A 16,323-nucleotide genomic window follows, 5' to 3' on the forward strand; every position below is an offset into this window, starting at 1 on the left:
CTACTAGCCCTCGTCTTTTTACCTACTTGATACTCTGCTGCCTTCACTACTTGATCCCTCAGAGCTACCCATTCTCCTTCTACTGTATTTCTTTCCCCCATTCCTGTCAATTGTTCTTTTATGCTCTCCGTGAAACTCTGTACAACCTCTGGTTTAGTCAGTTTATCCAGGTCCCATCTCCTTAAATTCCCACCTTTTTGCAGTTTCTTCAGTTTTAATCTACAGTTCATAACCAATAGATTGTGGTCAGAGTCCACACCGGCCCCTGGAAATGTCTTACGATTTAAAACCTGGATCCTAAATCTCTGTCTTACCATTGTATAATCTATCTGAAACCTGTCAGTATCTTCAGGCTTCTTCCATGTATACAACCTTCTTTTATAATTCTTGAACCAAGTGTTAGCTATGATTAAGTTATGCTCTGAGCAAACTTCTAACAGGCGGCTGTCTCTTTCATTCCTTACTCCCATTCTATATACCTACTATGTTTCCTTCTCTTCCTTTTCCTACTATCGAGTTCCAGTCACCCATGAGTATTAAATTTTTGTCTCCCTTCACTATCTGAATAATTTCTTTTGTCTCATCACACATTTCATCAATTTCATCATCATCTGCAGACCTAGTTGGCATATGAACTTGTACTACTGTGGTAGGCGTGGGCTTCGTGTCTATCTTGGCCACAATAACGCATTCACTATGCTGTTTGTAGCAGCTTATCCGCATTCCTAATTTCCTATTCATTACTAAACTTACTCCTGCATTACCCCTGTTTGATTTTGTATTTATAAACCTATATTCACCTGACCTGAAATCTTGTTCCTCCTGCCACCGAACTTCACTAATTCCCACTATATCTAACTTTAACCTTATCCATTTCCCTTTTTAAATTTTCTAACCTACCTGTCCGGTTAAGAGATCTGACATTCCACTCTCCGTTTTCTTTCTCCTGATAACAATGTCCTCCTGAGTAGTCCCTTCCCCGATATCCGAATGGGGGACTATTTTACCTCCGGAATATTTTACCCAAGAGGATGCCATCATCATTTAACCAGACAGTAAAAGCTGCATGTCTGCCTCTCGTGGTCTCGCGATAGCGTTCTCGCTTCCCGAGCACGGGGTCCCGGGTTCGATTCCCGGCGGGGTCAGGGATTTTTCCTGCCTCGAGATGACTGGGTGTTGTTGTCGTCTTCATCATCATCATTCATCCCCATTACGGTCGGAGGAGGCAACGGCAAACCACCTCCATTAGGACCTTGCCTAGTAAGGCGGTGCGGGTCTCCCGCATCGTTCCCCTACGCTCTGTAAAGAAGCATGGGACTTCATTTCCATTTTCATTTTCAAAAGCTGCATGCCCTTGGGAAAAATTACGGCTGTTTTGTCCCCTTGCTTTCAGCTGTTCGCAGTACCAGCACAGCAAGGTCATTTTGGTTAGTGTTACAAGGCCATATCAGGCAATCATCCACACTGTTGCCCCTGCAACTACAGGAAAGGCTGCTTCCCCTCTTCAGGAACCACGCGTTTGTCTGGCCTTTCAACAGATACCCCTCCGTTGTGGTTGCACCTACGGTACAGCTATCTGTATCGCTGAGGCACGCAAGCCCTCCACCAACGGCAAGGTCCATGATTCATGTTGTTGCTAACAGTTGCATATAATATACAGTAGAACCTCACTGAACCATTCCCTATGGTCTAAGGAGCATGGTCAGAATGCAAAACAGGTCGGATTATCAGAGAAATGGTTTATGGATCTGTAACATCACAACAAAGCAATGTAAAGCTTTAATTTTCATTTCGAAATAATGTCTGAAATATTGTTCCATGTTAAAACAGTAACAAAATGTCAACACACAAAGTATCTTACACAGACACACCTAAAATGATCTTGACAGTTGACATGTTACTGCTTATTGTTGTCTGATAAGGTAATTGTGGTTTGTAACTATACTTTTGTGAATAGTTTGTAATCAGATTTCATACTAGCATTTTAAGTATCGTAACCGTTTCACTTACTTTGCAGAGGGTCTATGTCTACATTATATTCAATTGCTGATCTTATAGTTTTGTGATCTTTTTGCATATCATATAATCTTCACAGCTTTTTCTGTTGGTGGCTTCAGCTTTTAGATCTTGATAGCATGAAGTAAAACAGTTACATTGCTCCCCATCTGCTGCACTGCAGTGTTGAAGATATAAGAGTATTTCTTGAAGTGTGAACAAAGATGGGATGAGTGTGTTTCAAATTCATACCAGTGACTGATAGGCAAGGGCCACAAGAAAATGTTTTTTCAGATATCCTTAAGAAAAAAAATAGCTAGCCAATGATCAGTTTTGTTTTATTTCCCAGGCCAAGAAATAATATATTGTTAACTGAGGCTGACGTAAAAGTCATGGTCTGTTTTGACAGAATAGGTCTGTTCAATTCCTTGTAAGTGATGCCTGATATATAAAGTGATCTCTCATACTTCTACAGTCATAAATTTCTGAACCGTTACATTGTATCCCCTGCCTCCCAGCTATTGAAGAAAGGGACTGTATTCCAAATTTGATGCATTTGTGGTTAAATATAAATACCCCTATCTCAACACCTACTTTTCTGTTATAAATTTGTTGTAAAATGGAAATTAATTTCACAGGTATGCAGCCCTTACATAATTGGACATCTTCTACCAATCTTCACCATGAAAAACAGCAAAGAGATGTATAAATACAATATATTTAATGCTGAACAGCTTCTGAAGCAGCTTGAAAAAATACTTTCAGAGGACCAAGTTAAATGTCTTCTCTCAGAAAATATGGATATAGTAATTGTGACAATATTTCGCTTACTATTTGATGTTGGCACTGTAACTGCTTTGTGTGGATACACATCCAGCTTACCAGAACCAGCTCCTCCCACCATAAAATCTCAGCAAATGTTGGATACCTTAGAATATCTTCAGGTATGTTGCTAATTTTATATTTATGGACAATACTGGTCTCTCTCTCTCTCTCTCTCTCTCTCTCTCTCTCTCTCTCTCTCTCTCTCTGTCTCTCTCTTTTTCTCCCTCCCTTGCTCTGTCTCCCTCTCCCACCTGTACTCTTAGAACTTTTTTTTACTAAGTGATTGTTGTACTGCGAAAGATTTTTATTTTGTATCTTTATGGAGTATATAGAAGTAACTCCATTCTACTTCTGGGCCATTCTAGTATTTTTCAGATACTTTCTAATCAGTAGCATATCTTGTAATATGAAAATAGTAACAGAATTGCAGTTTTGTCTGTATATATATTGACTTCATAATATTAATGGAGTAAATCCTGCAGCATCAAAGATTATTGCAGAATGCCATGAAACACTTGCAAGGGTAGGGAAGAACAACAGGACACCTGCACTTCATGGGAACAGAGAAAGAAGCCCATAGGTGCATACTGTAGAGTAAACCGCACTGCACTTTTCTTCTAATTCGAAATACTGGAAGCCAAAATACAGTATTTTGGTCATAATTCCTAGGGGAAAAGAAAGAGAAGAAAACAAATTAGGTGATCATATAGCATTATTGGCTGGGAGGCCTCATCTGAGGTAGTTTGGCTTCCTAGTGCAAGTATTTATTTGACAACGCTTCAGTAAATTGTGTATTGATAATACCGAGGAATATGCAACATCCATTCTCTGGGCGGATAAAATCAAATGCGACTGGGAATCGTAGCTAAGACTCCATTATCAAGAAGCAACAACATTAACTCCTAGACATGAGCTTGCAGACAGTTTTTGAAGAAACTGTGGCTAACAGAGATCTATCGAAGGGACTCGTAGTACTACTTAAGGGCATTGATTGGCTTTTATAGAAGGACAGAGAGAAATATCACTCAATAAACTTAGTGACAATACTCAGTAAATGTCTGAAGATGGCCTTGTAAGCCGAAAACCGGTTAACACTATAAAAGTAATATTGTAGAACAAAAACAAACTGGTGCTTTTTATTTGTTATAATGTTGTTCTACCAAGAACCAACGGAAGATACTGTTAACATGATAAGATGTGCCACAACAGCACAATTATCCGTCTTTTATAGTAGATTATTGAGACAAAAACAAAGTCATCACAACACATTTGGTTTAACAAACAGTGTTTGCAACGCAAAATTACACCAAAATATGTCTCCATAAAGTCAAGAGGAAAATCTGCCGCTGCAAATAAAGCCATTGACGTCGCAAGATACACGTGGATAAAGGAGGAAATGAAGAAATCGTATTGTGTTCATGACAACGTGTGTACACATCTAAAAGTGGTACGTACGGTATCTGTCTCACACAGTGATAAATTAGTATCCTTTGATGTCTGCAGTTTGTTTTCCAATACACCAGTGGTAGAATGCATTGATATTCTGACAGAGCTGATGCACAATTCTAATGCCAATCCTGTGGAATATGCTTTGCACAGAAATATTTCAAGTTCCAAGTGACTCTTTACAAACAATTAGATGGCTTAGCTATGGATTCCCCTTTTAGTCCACTGTTGACTGAAATATTTGTGGACCATTTTGAACAAAATTTTCTAAAAACAGAACCTTTGAGTGCAAATATCAAATATTGGTTTAGATACGTAGATAATGCCCTGTGTATGAAGACTGATACTACAAGACAGCTCAACAAATTTTTGAAAAACCTAAACAGTCAACATAAAAATATTCAGTTTACAATACACATTATTTCAAAATTTATAGAAAAACTAAAACTACTGACACAGTAATAGCTTCTTGCTCACAACACCCCATAGCTCACAAACAAGCAGCTTTCCACTCAGTGGTACACCGTCTCATATCTATCCCCATGTCCAGAGATGATTTTAAAGCAGAGTTAGATACAATGAAATTTATTGCCACAGCCAATGGCTACAGTCCAGTTCTTACTGACCACCTCTTGCACAGGAAACAAAAACGGAAAAGTATACCCCCCCCCTCTGTGCCCCACCTGCTTCCCCATCCACTGTCGGCAAGAAATGGTGTACATTATTATTTCTATGTGAGGTGTCACAGATTGTAGCCAAAGCACGGAAATCCTGCAATTATAGGCTTTCCTACTATGATTGAGTTTGGGAGTGGGCCAAATGGTGGGGCTTTTGGAAGGGACTGATACGTCTGTGGGCCTAAGGCTTTTGGAGGAAAGGTACACATCACTGTGTTTCGGTTCTGTTCATTTGCTGGATTCTCTATGGTGGTGGGAGGGAATTTTTGAGTTTGAGCTAAATTTAGAAGGTCTGTGAGGCAGTGTTTGTCAGCAATGAGGGAATGTAGGGGATGTTTGGATGTTGTTGTAGAGGTGGGTGATAGTGGTAGTCCAGGGTGGGACTAGGAAGTGAGCAGGTTGGAGAGATTTTTTGAGGCAGTGTTTTGCATGTTGCTCTAGTTCCTCAAGGGCAGAGGTTTCAATGTGTGATGTGGGGTCCATGAATATCAGATTGCATAGCAGGAGAATGTTACAAATGTAGAGAAGGTATTGTGAGTAGGTTTGGGCCTGAGTGATACGGTTTTGCAGGGCGACATTGGTGAGAGTTACGGACTGGCAGAATCTGAAAAGGTGGAGGTCATTGTGGGAAGAAGGGTGGCAACCAGAGATGGGTAATTTGGTGGTAATTCCATTTGCAGGTATTCCATGAGCCAAGCAACAGTGCAGGGACAGTATGTGGAGCTGGGTTCTGGCTAAGGATAAAGAAACTTTTCTGTATTGACACAGATGGGAGGAGCAAGGATCCATGGTGGAGGATATAAAAGCGCAAAAATACACCCAGATACATTGTAAAAATCACAAAATAGATGAAAATAATGGAATAGGGGGAAACAAGATGAAATCTGAGGGAGCAGTCCAATAGTGAAAGGTGAAAACCAACAGAAATTGGCATGAAGGTTCCATGAGATCAAAGGAAAAAAATATTGTAATGAGGATTGTTGGCAGGTAAGTGTGAAGAAGTGGAATAGTAGATGTGACTAGTAATGTGAAGTTACTATGTGTGAACCGGAACAGAGAGGAGGAGGAGGAGGAGGAGTAGCAGTAGCAGTAGCAGTAGCAGTAGCAGTGGGAGTGGGAGTGGGAGTGGAAGTGGGGGTCTCCCACCATGCACTGCTGCTCGAAGTGTGGCCTCAGCAGTCAGAGACTGTGGTCGTGTGTGTGAGCTGCATTTGTGTGTATGTGCATGTGTATGTTCTATCTTTGATGAAGGTCTTGTTGGCCAAAAGCTCATTTTCTGACAGTCTTTTGGTTGTGCCTATCTGCGAATCCGCATCTCTGCTATGTGGTGAGTAGCAACTATCCTTCTCATAATATTGTTACCTAGATAGTTTAGGCATTTTTAGCTACTGACAATAGCCATCGTTTTACGTAGTGTACATCTGTGCAACTGTATGGATATAACAATTAAAGTGTTGTTTATTAGTAAAATTATGCATTTTAGTCCATACATTGTAATAACTTTCCCAATTTTTGTCATACAGACTGCTGTGAAGTATTGGTGAGTTCATCTCATTGATATAAATCATACTGTGTGCTTAGATTTTCTACAGCATTAGTTGATTCTCACGTGATACAGTACGCAGTCCATTCACAAGTTGAAGTTACCAACTGTTGAAGTTACCAGAGGGCATTTCCATAGAACTTGTGTATGGGCCATTCCATGCCAAGTGGCCTAATTCCGGAAAAGGTACCACATTCCATCACTGATTTATTTGAAATTTGGTGTCAACATTTGCACATATTCCCACTGAACATTCCATAACAGCACATTATTGCAGTTATACCTGCACCACCAGTATTGGACGACAGTGTAGTATTCCTCACTGTATTGTACAGCAAATTAATGAAACCTGTGTAAAATTCAAGTAGCTTGAAGGAAATGTAAAACTGGAATCATAAAAGAGAGATCCTCAAGCTTTGCCGTCTGAACTTATAGAAATGTATTATCTTTGCTAGGGATCCTGTTAAAGAAACTCATATTGGGATTGGGAACCTGGGGTAAAGAAACTTGCCACTGGCTGCTGCCACACAGCTATTCGGCTTGGTCCCTATGGACATGGGAATACTGATTTTCTCAGTGTAAAAGAAACTGACAGTGCTTAATGGACCATAGCAACACATTTACACAATTTTTCATCAGTTCACCCCTAAACTGCAGATTTTGCAATTACAGAATATTCTGGATTTTAAACTGGAATCAAACCAGCATATCAGTAGTATTGCTAACTAAGAAGACATACTCAGAATTATATATAACGTGAATCCTTTCCCAAAAACAAGTCAGTCAGCCGTTTTGAACATTCCTAAAACATACACAATGTGACAGTAGTGTAAAACATTAAGGCAGTTTATGTGATGCATGTTGCAGCTGTTATGCAACAGTTCCTACCTTGCTGTCCAGTGCCTTGGTAATGCACAATTACATTCTGTAGTTTATGACCAGTTTTATTCCGTAGTTACCATAGCAGAAAAATAAGCTGAAATATGTCATGAGGAGTCACGACAAAAGGCACCTCTTTTTTTGATGATGTTCGAATTGATCAGATTCTTATCTTGCATTCTAGCCATCAGGACATTCAATATTACCTTCCACAGAGAGTATTAAATAATTCTACAACATACTTTGTTATAAAAGAAGTCAGATTTAATGTGAGTACCAGCAGAATATGGGCGAACTCTTAAGTGCACCTCCACCATGTCATAGTTTTTTTGGAGCCTTATATGCTGGGATTGCAAAACTAAATCTAGTTTTTTTAGGTGTTTTAGAACATCTTATTTGTAATGAAAATTGTTTAAAAGAGTTTTCAAAAGACTCTTTTTTTCGTGAAAGCAGGCTTAAAATAGCCATTTTTGGCATTCTTACAAACATCGTCAACTTCGCCCTCAGTTTGGAAACTACTGGAAAGCAGTAGGAGAGTAAAACTGTAAATTCTAAAACCTTGTACTGGTAAGTTGTTACATGCAAAGTTTCAGGATTGTCTTGCAATTACTTTCAGAGATATAAAAAACTAAACTTCAGATATTTTTGATGCACCAATTTTTTTCAGCTGACTTTGCGTGAAATTAGCCATATGAAAATTGTTCAAGAAATTGTTTTTTATTATTTTGGTTAAGAGAGTGTGCAAAAAGTTGTACAATATGGCCTAGTTTTGTTTCTTCCAGGAAAATATTTGTTATCTGACTTCCTGGCAGATTAAAACTGTGTGCTGGACTGAGACTCAAACTTGGGACCTTTGCGTTTCGTGGGCAAGTACTCTACCAAATGAGCTATCCAAGCACGACTCACGACCCATCCTCACAGCTTCAATTCCGCCATTAGCTCGTGTCCTATCTTCCAAACTTCACAGAAGCTCTCCTGTGAACCTTGCAGAACTAGCACTCTTGGAAGAAAGGATAATGTGGAGACATGGCTTAGCCGCAGCCGGGGGGATTTGGTAGAGCAAAGGTCCTAAGTTCGAGTACCAGCCTGGCACAGTTTTAATCTGCCAGGAAGTATCATATCAGCACACACTTCACTGCAGAGTGAAAATTTCATTCTGGAAGTATTATACTGATGCAAGTACAACTTTACCAGTGTTCATTAGGAACATGTGGAAATATTTGCATGCAATTTCAGCCAAATTCTGGATGATGATGAAAGGATCTCTAGACCACTAGACAAGGAATGACCCATACAGAGCTCTGCATATTTCTTCTAGAAAGACTCAGCTTGGTACATAAATGTTAGATCCCCAACTCTTTGGCGCACCAAGTCCCTTATTTAGCCCATTCTGCAGCTCATTGCCTGTGCTCCTTCTTCAGGCTGGTTTTATGACAGCTTGATTTGTCAGTTTAGCTGCTACTGCTGCTGCTGCTGCTGCTAGCCGTCATGTCACCGTCAGTCACAAGATTAACTGATGATTCCCAGTGTTTGAAAATGGCACAGGACACTCACATTTCCGAGATGACTCATTGGATAGTAGTTTATTACAATAGGTAACTGTCTAGATCTGTTGCAGGATCAAAAAAACATATTATGGTGATGTATAATTTCCTATTGGAGAGTGTAAATCTCCTTTTTAGGAATCGGCTAGAATCTGTCAACAGCAATTCTGCAAAACTCAGTTTGTTAAGAGATCTAAAATACGATGTTCCATAGCACTCTTGCTAGTGAAGTATTCATTGATTATTGTTCCATATTGTTGCTTAGTGAACAAAATAGGAGCTTTCAGAGCATCAGTCCAGCTTAATGGTCAGGTTGGAAACTTTGTAGAAAATAGACTGCAGATCAGTGTTCTTAACTGAGAAAAACTGTCACAAGAAACAGCATCAAATGTATCCCAAGTGACTTATACTGTCTATAATATGTATGAATAGGCTGTTCATACATAGTTATTCATCTCCAGAAAATTGTAGCAATACAAATTAAACATAAATAATGAATTGCTCATAAATTAGCAACAACACCAGTTATTTTTAGATTACACAATTAGCTGTTCACAGTGTTTAAAGCTGTTGGAAAATCATCTACATCCATACTCCGCAAGCCACCTGACGGTGTGAGGCGGAGGGTACCCTGAGTACCTCTATCGGTTCTCCCTTCTATTCCAGTCTCGTATTGTTCATGGAAAGAAGGATTGTCGGTATGCTTCTGTGTGAGCTCTAATCTCTCTGATTTTATCCTCATGGTCTCTTCGCGAGATATACGTAGGAGGGAGCAATATACTGCTTGACTCTTCGGTGAAGGTATGTTCTCGAAACTTTAACAAAAGCCCGTACCGAGCTACTGAGCGTCTCTCCTGCAGAGTCTTCCACTGGAGTTTATCTATCATCTCCGTAACGCTTTCACGATTATTAAATGATCCTGTAACGAAGCATGCTGCTCTCCGTTGGATCTTCTCTATCTCTTCTATCAATCCTATCTGGTACGGATCCCACACTGTTGAGCAGTATTCAAGCAGTGGGCGAACAAGCGTACTGTAACCTACTTCCTTTGTTTTCGGATTGCATTTCCTTAGGATTCTTCCAATGAATCTCAGTCTGGCATCTGCTTTACCGACGATCAACTTTATATGATCATTCCATTTTAAATCACTCCTAATGCGTACTCCCAGATAATTTATGGAATTAACTGCTTCCAGTTGCTGACCTGCTATTTTATAGTTAAATGATAAGGGAACTATCTTTCTATGTATTCGCAGCACATTACACTTGTCTACATTGAGATTCAATTGCCATTCCCTGCACCATGTGTCAATTCGCTGCAGATCCTCCTGCATTTCAGTGCAATTTTCCATTGTTACAACCTCTCGATACACCACAGCATCATCTGCAAAAAGCCTCAGTGAACTTCCGATGCCATCCACCAAGTCATTTATGTATATTGTGAATAGCAACGGTCCTATGACACTCCCCTGCGGCACACCTGAAATCACTCTTACTTCGGAAGACTTCTCTCCATTGAGAATGACATGCTGCGTTCTGTTATCTAGGAACTCCTCAATCCATCACACAATTGGTCTGATAGTCCATATGCTCTTACTTTGTTCATTAAACGACTGTGGGGAACTGTATCGAACGCCTTGCGGAAGTCAAGAAACACGGCATCTACCTGTGAACCGGTGTCTATGGCCCTCTGAGTCTCATGGACGAATAGCGCGAGCTGGGTTTCACACGAGCGTCTTTTTCGAAACCCATGCTGATTCCTACAGAATAGATTTCTAGTCTCCAAAAAAGTCATTATACTCGAACATAATACGTGTTCCAAAATTCTACAACTGATCGACGTTAGAGATATGAGTCTATAGTTATGCACATCTGTTCGACGTCCCTTCTTGAAAACGGGGATGACCTGTGCCCTTTTCCAATCCTTTGGAACGCTACGCTCTTCTAGAGACCTACGGTACACCGCTGCAAGAAGGGGGGCAAGTTCCTTCGCGTACTCTGTGTAAAATCGAACTGGTATCCCATCAGGTCCAGTGGCCTTTCCTCTTTTGAGCGATTTTAATTGTTTCTCTATCCCTCTGTCGTCTATTTCGATATCTACCATTTTGTCATCTGTGCGACAATCTATAGAAGGAACTGTAGTGCAGTCTTCCTCTGTGAAACAGCTTTGGAAAAAGACATTTAGTATTTCGGCATTTAGTCTGTCATCCTCTGTTTCAGTACCATTTTGGTCACAGTGTGTCTGGACATTTTGTTTTGCTCCACCTACCGCTTTGACATAAGACCAGAATTTCTTAGGATTTTCTGCCAAGTCAGTACATAGAACTTTACTTTCGAATTCATTGAACGCCTCTCGCATAGCCCTCCTCACACTAAATTTCGCTTCGCGTAATTTTTGTTTGTCTGCAATGCTTTGGCTATGTTTATGTTTGCTGTGAAGTTCCCTTTGCTTCCGCAGCAGTTTTCTAATTCGGTTGTTGTACCACGGTGGCTCTTTTCCATCTCTTACGATCTTGCTTGGCACATACTCATCTAACGCATATTGTACGATGGTTCTGAACTCTGTCCACTGATCCTCAACACCATCAGGTGCCAAATTGATATCCATTGGTAGCATCCTGAAGAAATGTAATTCAAACTTGTAGTAGATAACATACAGAACCATCATTTGACCAGTTCATGGGTGTTTGTCAACTGTTTGGAACACTTTCCAGAGAGGAGTAATGCAGACAGATGAAGCATAGTAGATAACATGTATTCGTCACAGTTTCATTTGATAAGCACAAAATCATCTGAAAGATGCTCATCCAACTCCAATGACAGGCACTGTAAGAGAGGTACTGTACGTAACAAAACAAAAAAGTAGTATCCTATGACTATAATATCAAACAATGGAAAACCCAGAATGGAATGTAACAATATTATGAAAAGGAAAGTTGTTGCCCACCATATAGTGGAGATGCTGAGCTGCAGATAGGCACAACAAAAAGACTGTCACAAATAAAGCTTTCGGCCATTAACGTCTTTGTCAAGAATAGAAAACACACACACACACACACACACACACACACACACACACACACACACATGACTGAAGTCTCAAGCAACTGAAACCACACTGCAAGCAGCAGCACCAGTGCATGATGGGAGTGACGACGGGGTGGGAGTAAGGAAGAGGCTGGTGTGGTGAGAGGGAAGGATAGCCTGGTGGGCATGGCGGACAGTGAAGTGGTGCAGGTTAGGCAGAGGGCAGAGCAGAGTTGGGAGGGGAGGGGGGAGGGAAGTAGCAGAAAAGGAGAGAAGTAAAAAGACTGGGTGTGATGGTGGAATGATGGCTGTGTAGTGCTTTAATGGAAACAGGGAAGGGGCTGGATGGGTGCAGACAGTGACTAACAAAGGTTGAGGCCAGGAGGGTTATGGGAACATAGGATGTATTGCAGGGAAAGTTACCACCTGCTCAATTCAGAAGAAGCTGGTGTTGGTGGGAAGGATCCATGTAGCACAGGCTGTGAAGCGTCATTGAAATAAAGGATGTCATCTTTGGCAGCGTGTTCAGCAACAAGATGGTCCACTTGTTTCTTGGCCACTGTTTGTCGGTGGCCATTCATGTGTACAGACACCAGGTTGGTTGTCATGCCCACATAGAATGCTGCACAGTGGTTGCAGCTTAGCTTGTAGATCGCATGACTGGATTTGAAGGTAGCCCGTCTTTGATGGGATAGGTGATGTTAGTGACCGGACTGAAGTAGGTGGTGGTGGAAGGATTTATGGGTCAGGTCTTGCATCTAGGTCTATTGTAAGAGTATGAGCCATAAGGTAAGTGGTTGGGAGCAGGGGTTGTGTAAGGGTGGATGATTGTGTAGGTTCAGTGAAGAGGGCAATACCAATGTGGGAGGGGTGGAAAGGATAGTGGGCAAGACATTTCTCAGTTCAGGGCACAATGAGAGAATGTAATTCAGTTGCTCCAGTCCTGAGTGGTTCTGAGTCATGAGAGGAATGCTTCTCCGTGGCCGTACGGTGGAACTTTGACAGGTGGTGGGAGACTGGAAAGATAAGGCATGGGAGATTTGTTTTTGTACAAGGTTCGGAGGATAATTACGGTCTGTGAAGGCTTCAGTGAGACCCTCGGTATATTTTGAGAGGGACCACCTGTCACTGCAGATCCGACGACAGCAGTTGACTTGGCTGTAAGGAAGGGACTTCTTGGTATGGAACAGGTGGCGGCTGTTGAAGTGGAGGTGTTGCTGGTGGTTAGTAGGTTTGATATGGACGGAGGTACTGATGTAGCCATCTCTGAGGTGGAGGTCAACATCTAGGAAGGAGGCTTGTTGGGTTGAGTAGGACCTGGTGAAGCAGATGGGGAAAAGTTGTTGAGGGTCTGGAGGAATGTGGATAGGGTGTCCTCACCCTGTATCCAGATTGCAGAGATGTCGTCATTGAATCTGAACCAGGTGAGGGGTTTAGCATTCTGGATTTGTAGGAAAGATTACTCTAGATTGCCCATGAAAAGGCTGGCACAGGATGGTGCCATGCAGGTGCCCATAGCCATAAAACACTCGTGTGACTCATCCTACAATATTGCTCAAGTGCATGGGACGTGTACTAATAGGGTATGTTGATTGGGTATGAAAAAAGGTGGTATGAATTATCATAGGTTTGTTTGACCCATGGAAAAGTATCATGAAAATCCCGAAAGGACTGAACTGGCAAATGCATGAAGATAGGTGCTAGTTGTTCCTTGAAAAACTACTTGGGAAGCTTCTAGAACCAACTTTAAGTGATGAATCTTGGCATATAGGGGTCAAAAATAGTCTGAAAAGCTTGTAAGGGTATAGTAGAGTAGGTTGTGCAGAGAAGTAATTGTTAAGGAAAAACTTCAATATGTTGCACTATTTCTGACTTCATTAGTATTGAAGTTAGCCAATTAGGTCATTTCGTGTGCAAATTCAAGTGACCTGCCAGAGACTGTCTCACCAAACATGTTCTTGATTTGGTTTCCTAAAACCATACAAGAAAGCGATACAAAAATTGGACATGGGACAGCAGTAAGAATCAAACCCAAGCCAAAGATAGAGCAGTCTTGAGCGCTATCATCTATGCTATGAGAACAACTGACACTAATTGTATCTGGCAGGCCACTTGAAGTTCTGTGCGGAGTGGCCTGGTTGGCAAATTTCAGTGCCAATTAACTTGAAAACTGCACAACATATTGAATTTTTTCCTTAACAATTATTTCTCAGCACAATCAATCTTGCAAGATTTTCATACTGTGTCTGACCACCCTGTGTATTACAACCCCATACATGTCATTCCCATAGAGATTGCTAAGGCGAGATTACAGTATTAGGAGTGTTCAAATGGAAAGCTACAAAACATTACAACAAGCAAACCAGTTGAAATTTGCGTATGCCTCTTTGGAATAACATAGTGAGACATCTAGAGACACAAATCTAGTGCTGTCACCTCCCTATATTTTTTTACATCTGAGCTCTGATAATCATGTACTCATTAAATTCTTCTAGCACAAAAAAAAAAAAAAAACCCTTAACAGCGATGTGTACTATGAGACACTTTGTAGCATATGCAAATCCATCAAGGACAAACTGGATTCTGCTCCACAGTAATGCACATCCACACGTCTGCAATATCACATAAAGTGTAATGACAAAGCTCATCATGAGACAGTGGGATGTTTATGGTCAGACCTCTGGTGATTACTCTTGAATAAAGACTTCAGTTCTACCCACAGTGTTATCAGTGTTATTTTGTACCTCTTCTTTTGAGTGCCTCTCCCAATTACAGCATGCATAGAGGTATTTAAGCAATCATTTTTCTGATGATTCTTAAGTGAATAGAATTGAAAAACGTCCTAATAACTGGTACAGTGTGATGTACTGTCAGCAACACATTTCACATTGGTTTGGATGTACACGTAGATGTAGATGTCTAGAACAGTTAAAAAGGTTGACGGAGGGGGATACTGTGCAAATTACACTCACCTCACACAGTAACTTGACTTACAATTAGAGATCAACTGGGTGGTTACAATAAAACTCTCAGTATTTGAGATGTCCCCCCTTGGGAAACAGGAGATTTTTGGACAATCAAATGTTGTGGAAGCATTTGTAAGGACACGTGGAATGGAAATAACAAACAAATCATTGAAAGAAACTTTTTTTAATTTTCACGAGACTGGGTAACATGTGTTAACTGCATTCCTTGTTTACATTCCAGGTTATAAATATTACTGAATGTGATGACCATCTGCATTCATAATTGTTTGCAGCACTTTTCAAACTGTGGTCCATGAAATGTACAGCTCCCGTGACAAAGCTTGTGCACTGCCTGAAGATCGCACATTGTGTCCAACATTCTTGACAACAGTAATTTTTTCAACAATTTGTGATGCAGCTGGCCGTTGCCCTCTCTCAGAAACAATTTGGTAAAGCAGATGCCAGACTGAGATTCATACAAAGAATCCTAAGGAAATGCAGTCTGGAAACAAAGGAAGTAGGTTACAGTACACTTGTTTGCCCACTGCTTGAATACTGCTCACGGGTGTGGAATCCGTACCAGATAGGGTTGATAGAAGAGATAAAGAAGATCCAACAGAGAACAGCGCACTTCGTTACAGAATCATTTAGTAATCGCGAAAGCGTTACTGAGATGATAGCTAAACTCCAGTGGAAGACTCTGCAATAGATATGCTCAGTAGCTCGGAACGGACATTTGTTGAAGTTTCGAGAACATACCTTCACTGAGGAGTCAAGCAGTATATTGCTCCCTCCTATGTATATCTCACAAAGAGACCATGAGGATAAAATCAGAGAGATTAGAGCCCACACAGAGGCATACCGACAATCTTTCTTTCCACGAACAGTAAGAGACTAGAATAGAAGGGAGAACTGATAGAGGTACTCAAGGTACCATCCGCCACACACCGTCAGGTGGCTTGCAGAGTATGTACGTAGATGTAGATGTAGAATTCCCATGTCACAAGTGAATTCAGAATTTGGAATCGTGTTTTTCGTCCCCATTGCAGAAAAAGGACACTCTGTATCCCTTTAATACATTGTTACTCTCAAAGAGCAGGCTGGTTTTATTCGGGATCACAATACTCGGTGTTATTTCCCACTCTTTAGGCTACAAACCTCTATTGTTCCACATAGTCTCCGTTCAATGCCATGACCTTACACCATCTTACTTGGAGGACTCTACTGGTCAAAGTTGGAGCCAATGTCTTGCTGCATCAGCAGCCTCCCAATCATTCATGTACTGCTTCCTGCAGAGTGCATCCTTCATTGGGCCAAACAGATGGGAGTCAGAAGGTGAAAGATCCAGGCTGTAGGGTGGATGAGGAAGAACAGTCGAATGAAGTTCTGTGAGCTGCTCTCAGGTATGGAGACTTGTGTGT

The 16,323-nt window shown here is 41.0% G+C and overlaps 1 protein-coding gene across 1 annotated transcript in view; it reads left to right on the forward strand.

Annotated features, from left to right (window-relative positions):
* Positions 1-16,323, forward strand: part of LOC126236666 (serine-protein kinase ATM) — a 500,205-nt gene that overhangs the window by 266,377 nt on the left and 217,505 nt on the right. The window contains exon 24 of the mRNA XM_049946145.1: positions 2,634-2,939. Coding sequence (XP_049802102.1) covers positions 2,634-2,939 — 306 coding nt within the window. The remainder of the gene's footprint in view (positions 1-2,633; positions 2,940-16,323) is intronic.

The sequence above is a fragment of the Schistocerca nitens genome, chromosome 2, assembly GCF_023898315.1.
Source record: "Schistocerca nitens isolate TAMUIC-IGC-003100 chromosome 2, iqSchNite1.1, whole genome shotgun sequence".
Classification (NCBI taxonomy): Eukaryota; Metazoa; Arthropoda; class Insecta; order Orthoptera; family Acrididae; genus Schistocerca; species Schistocerca nitens.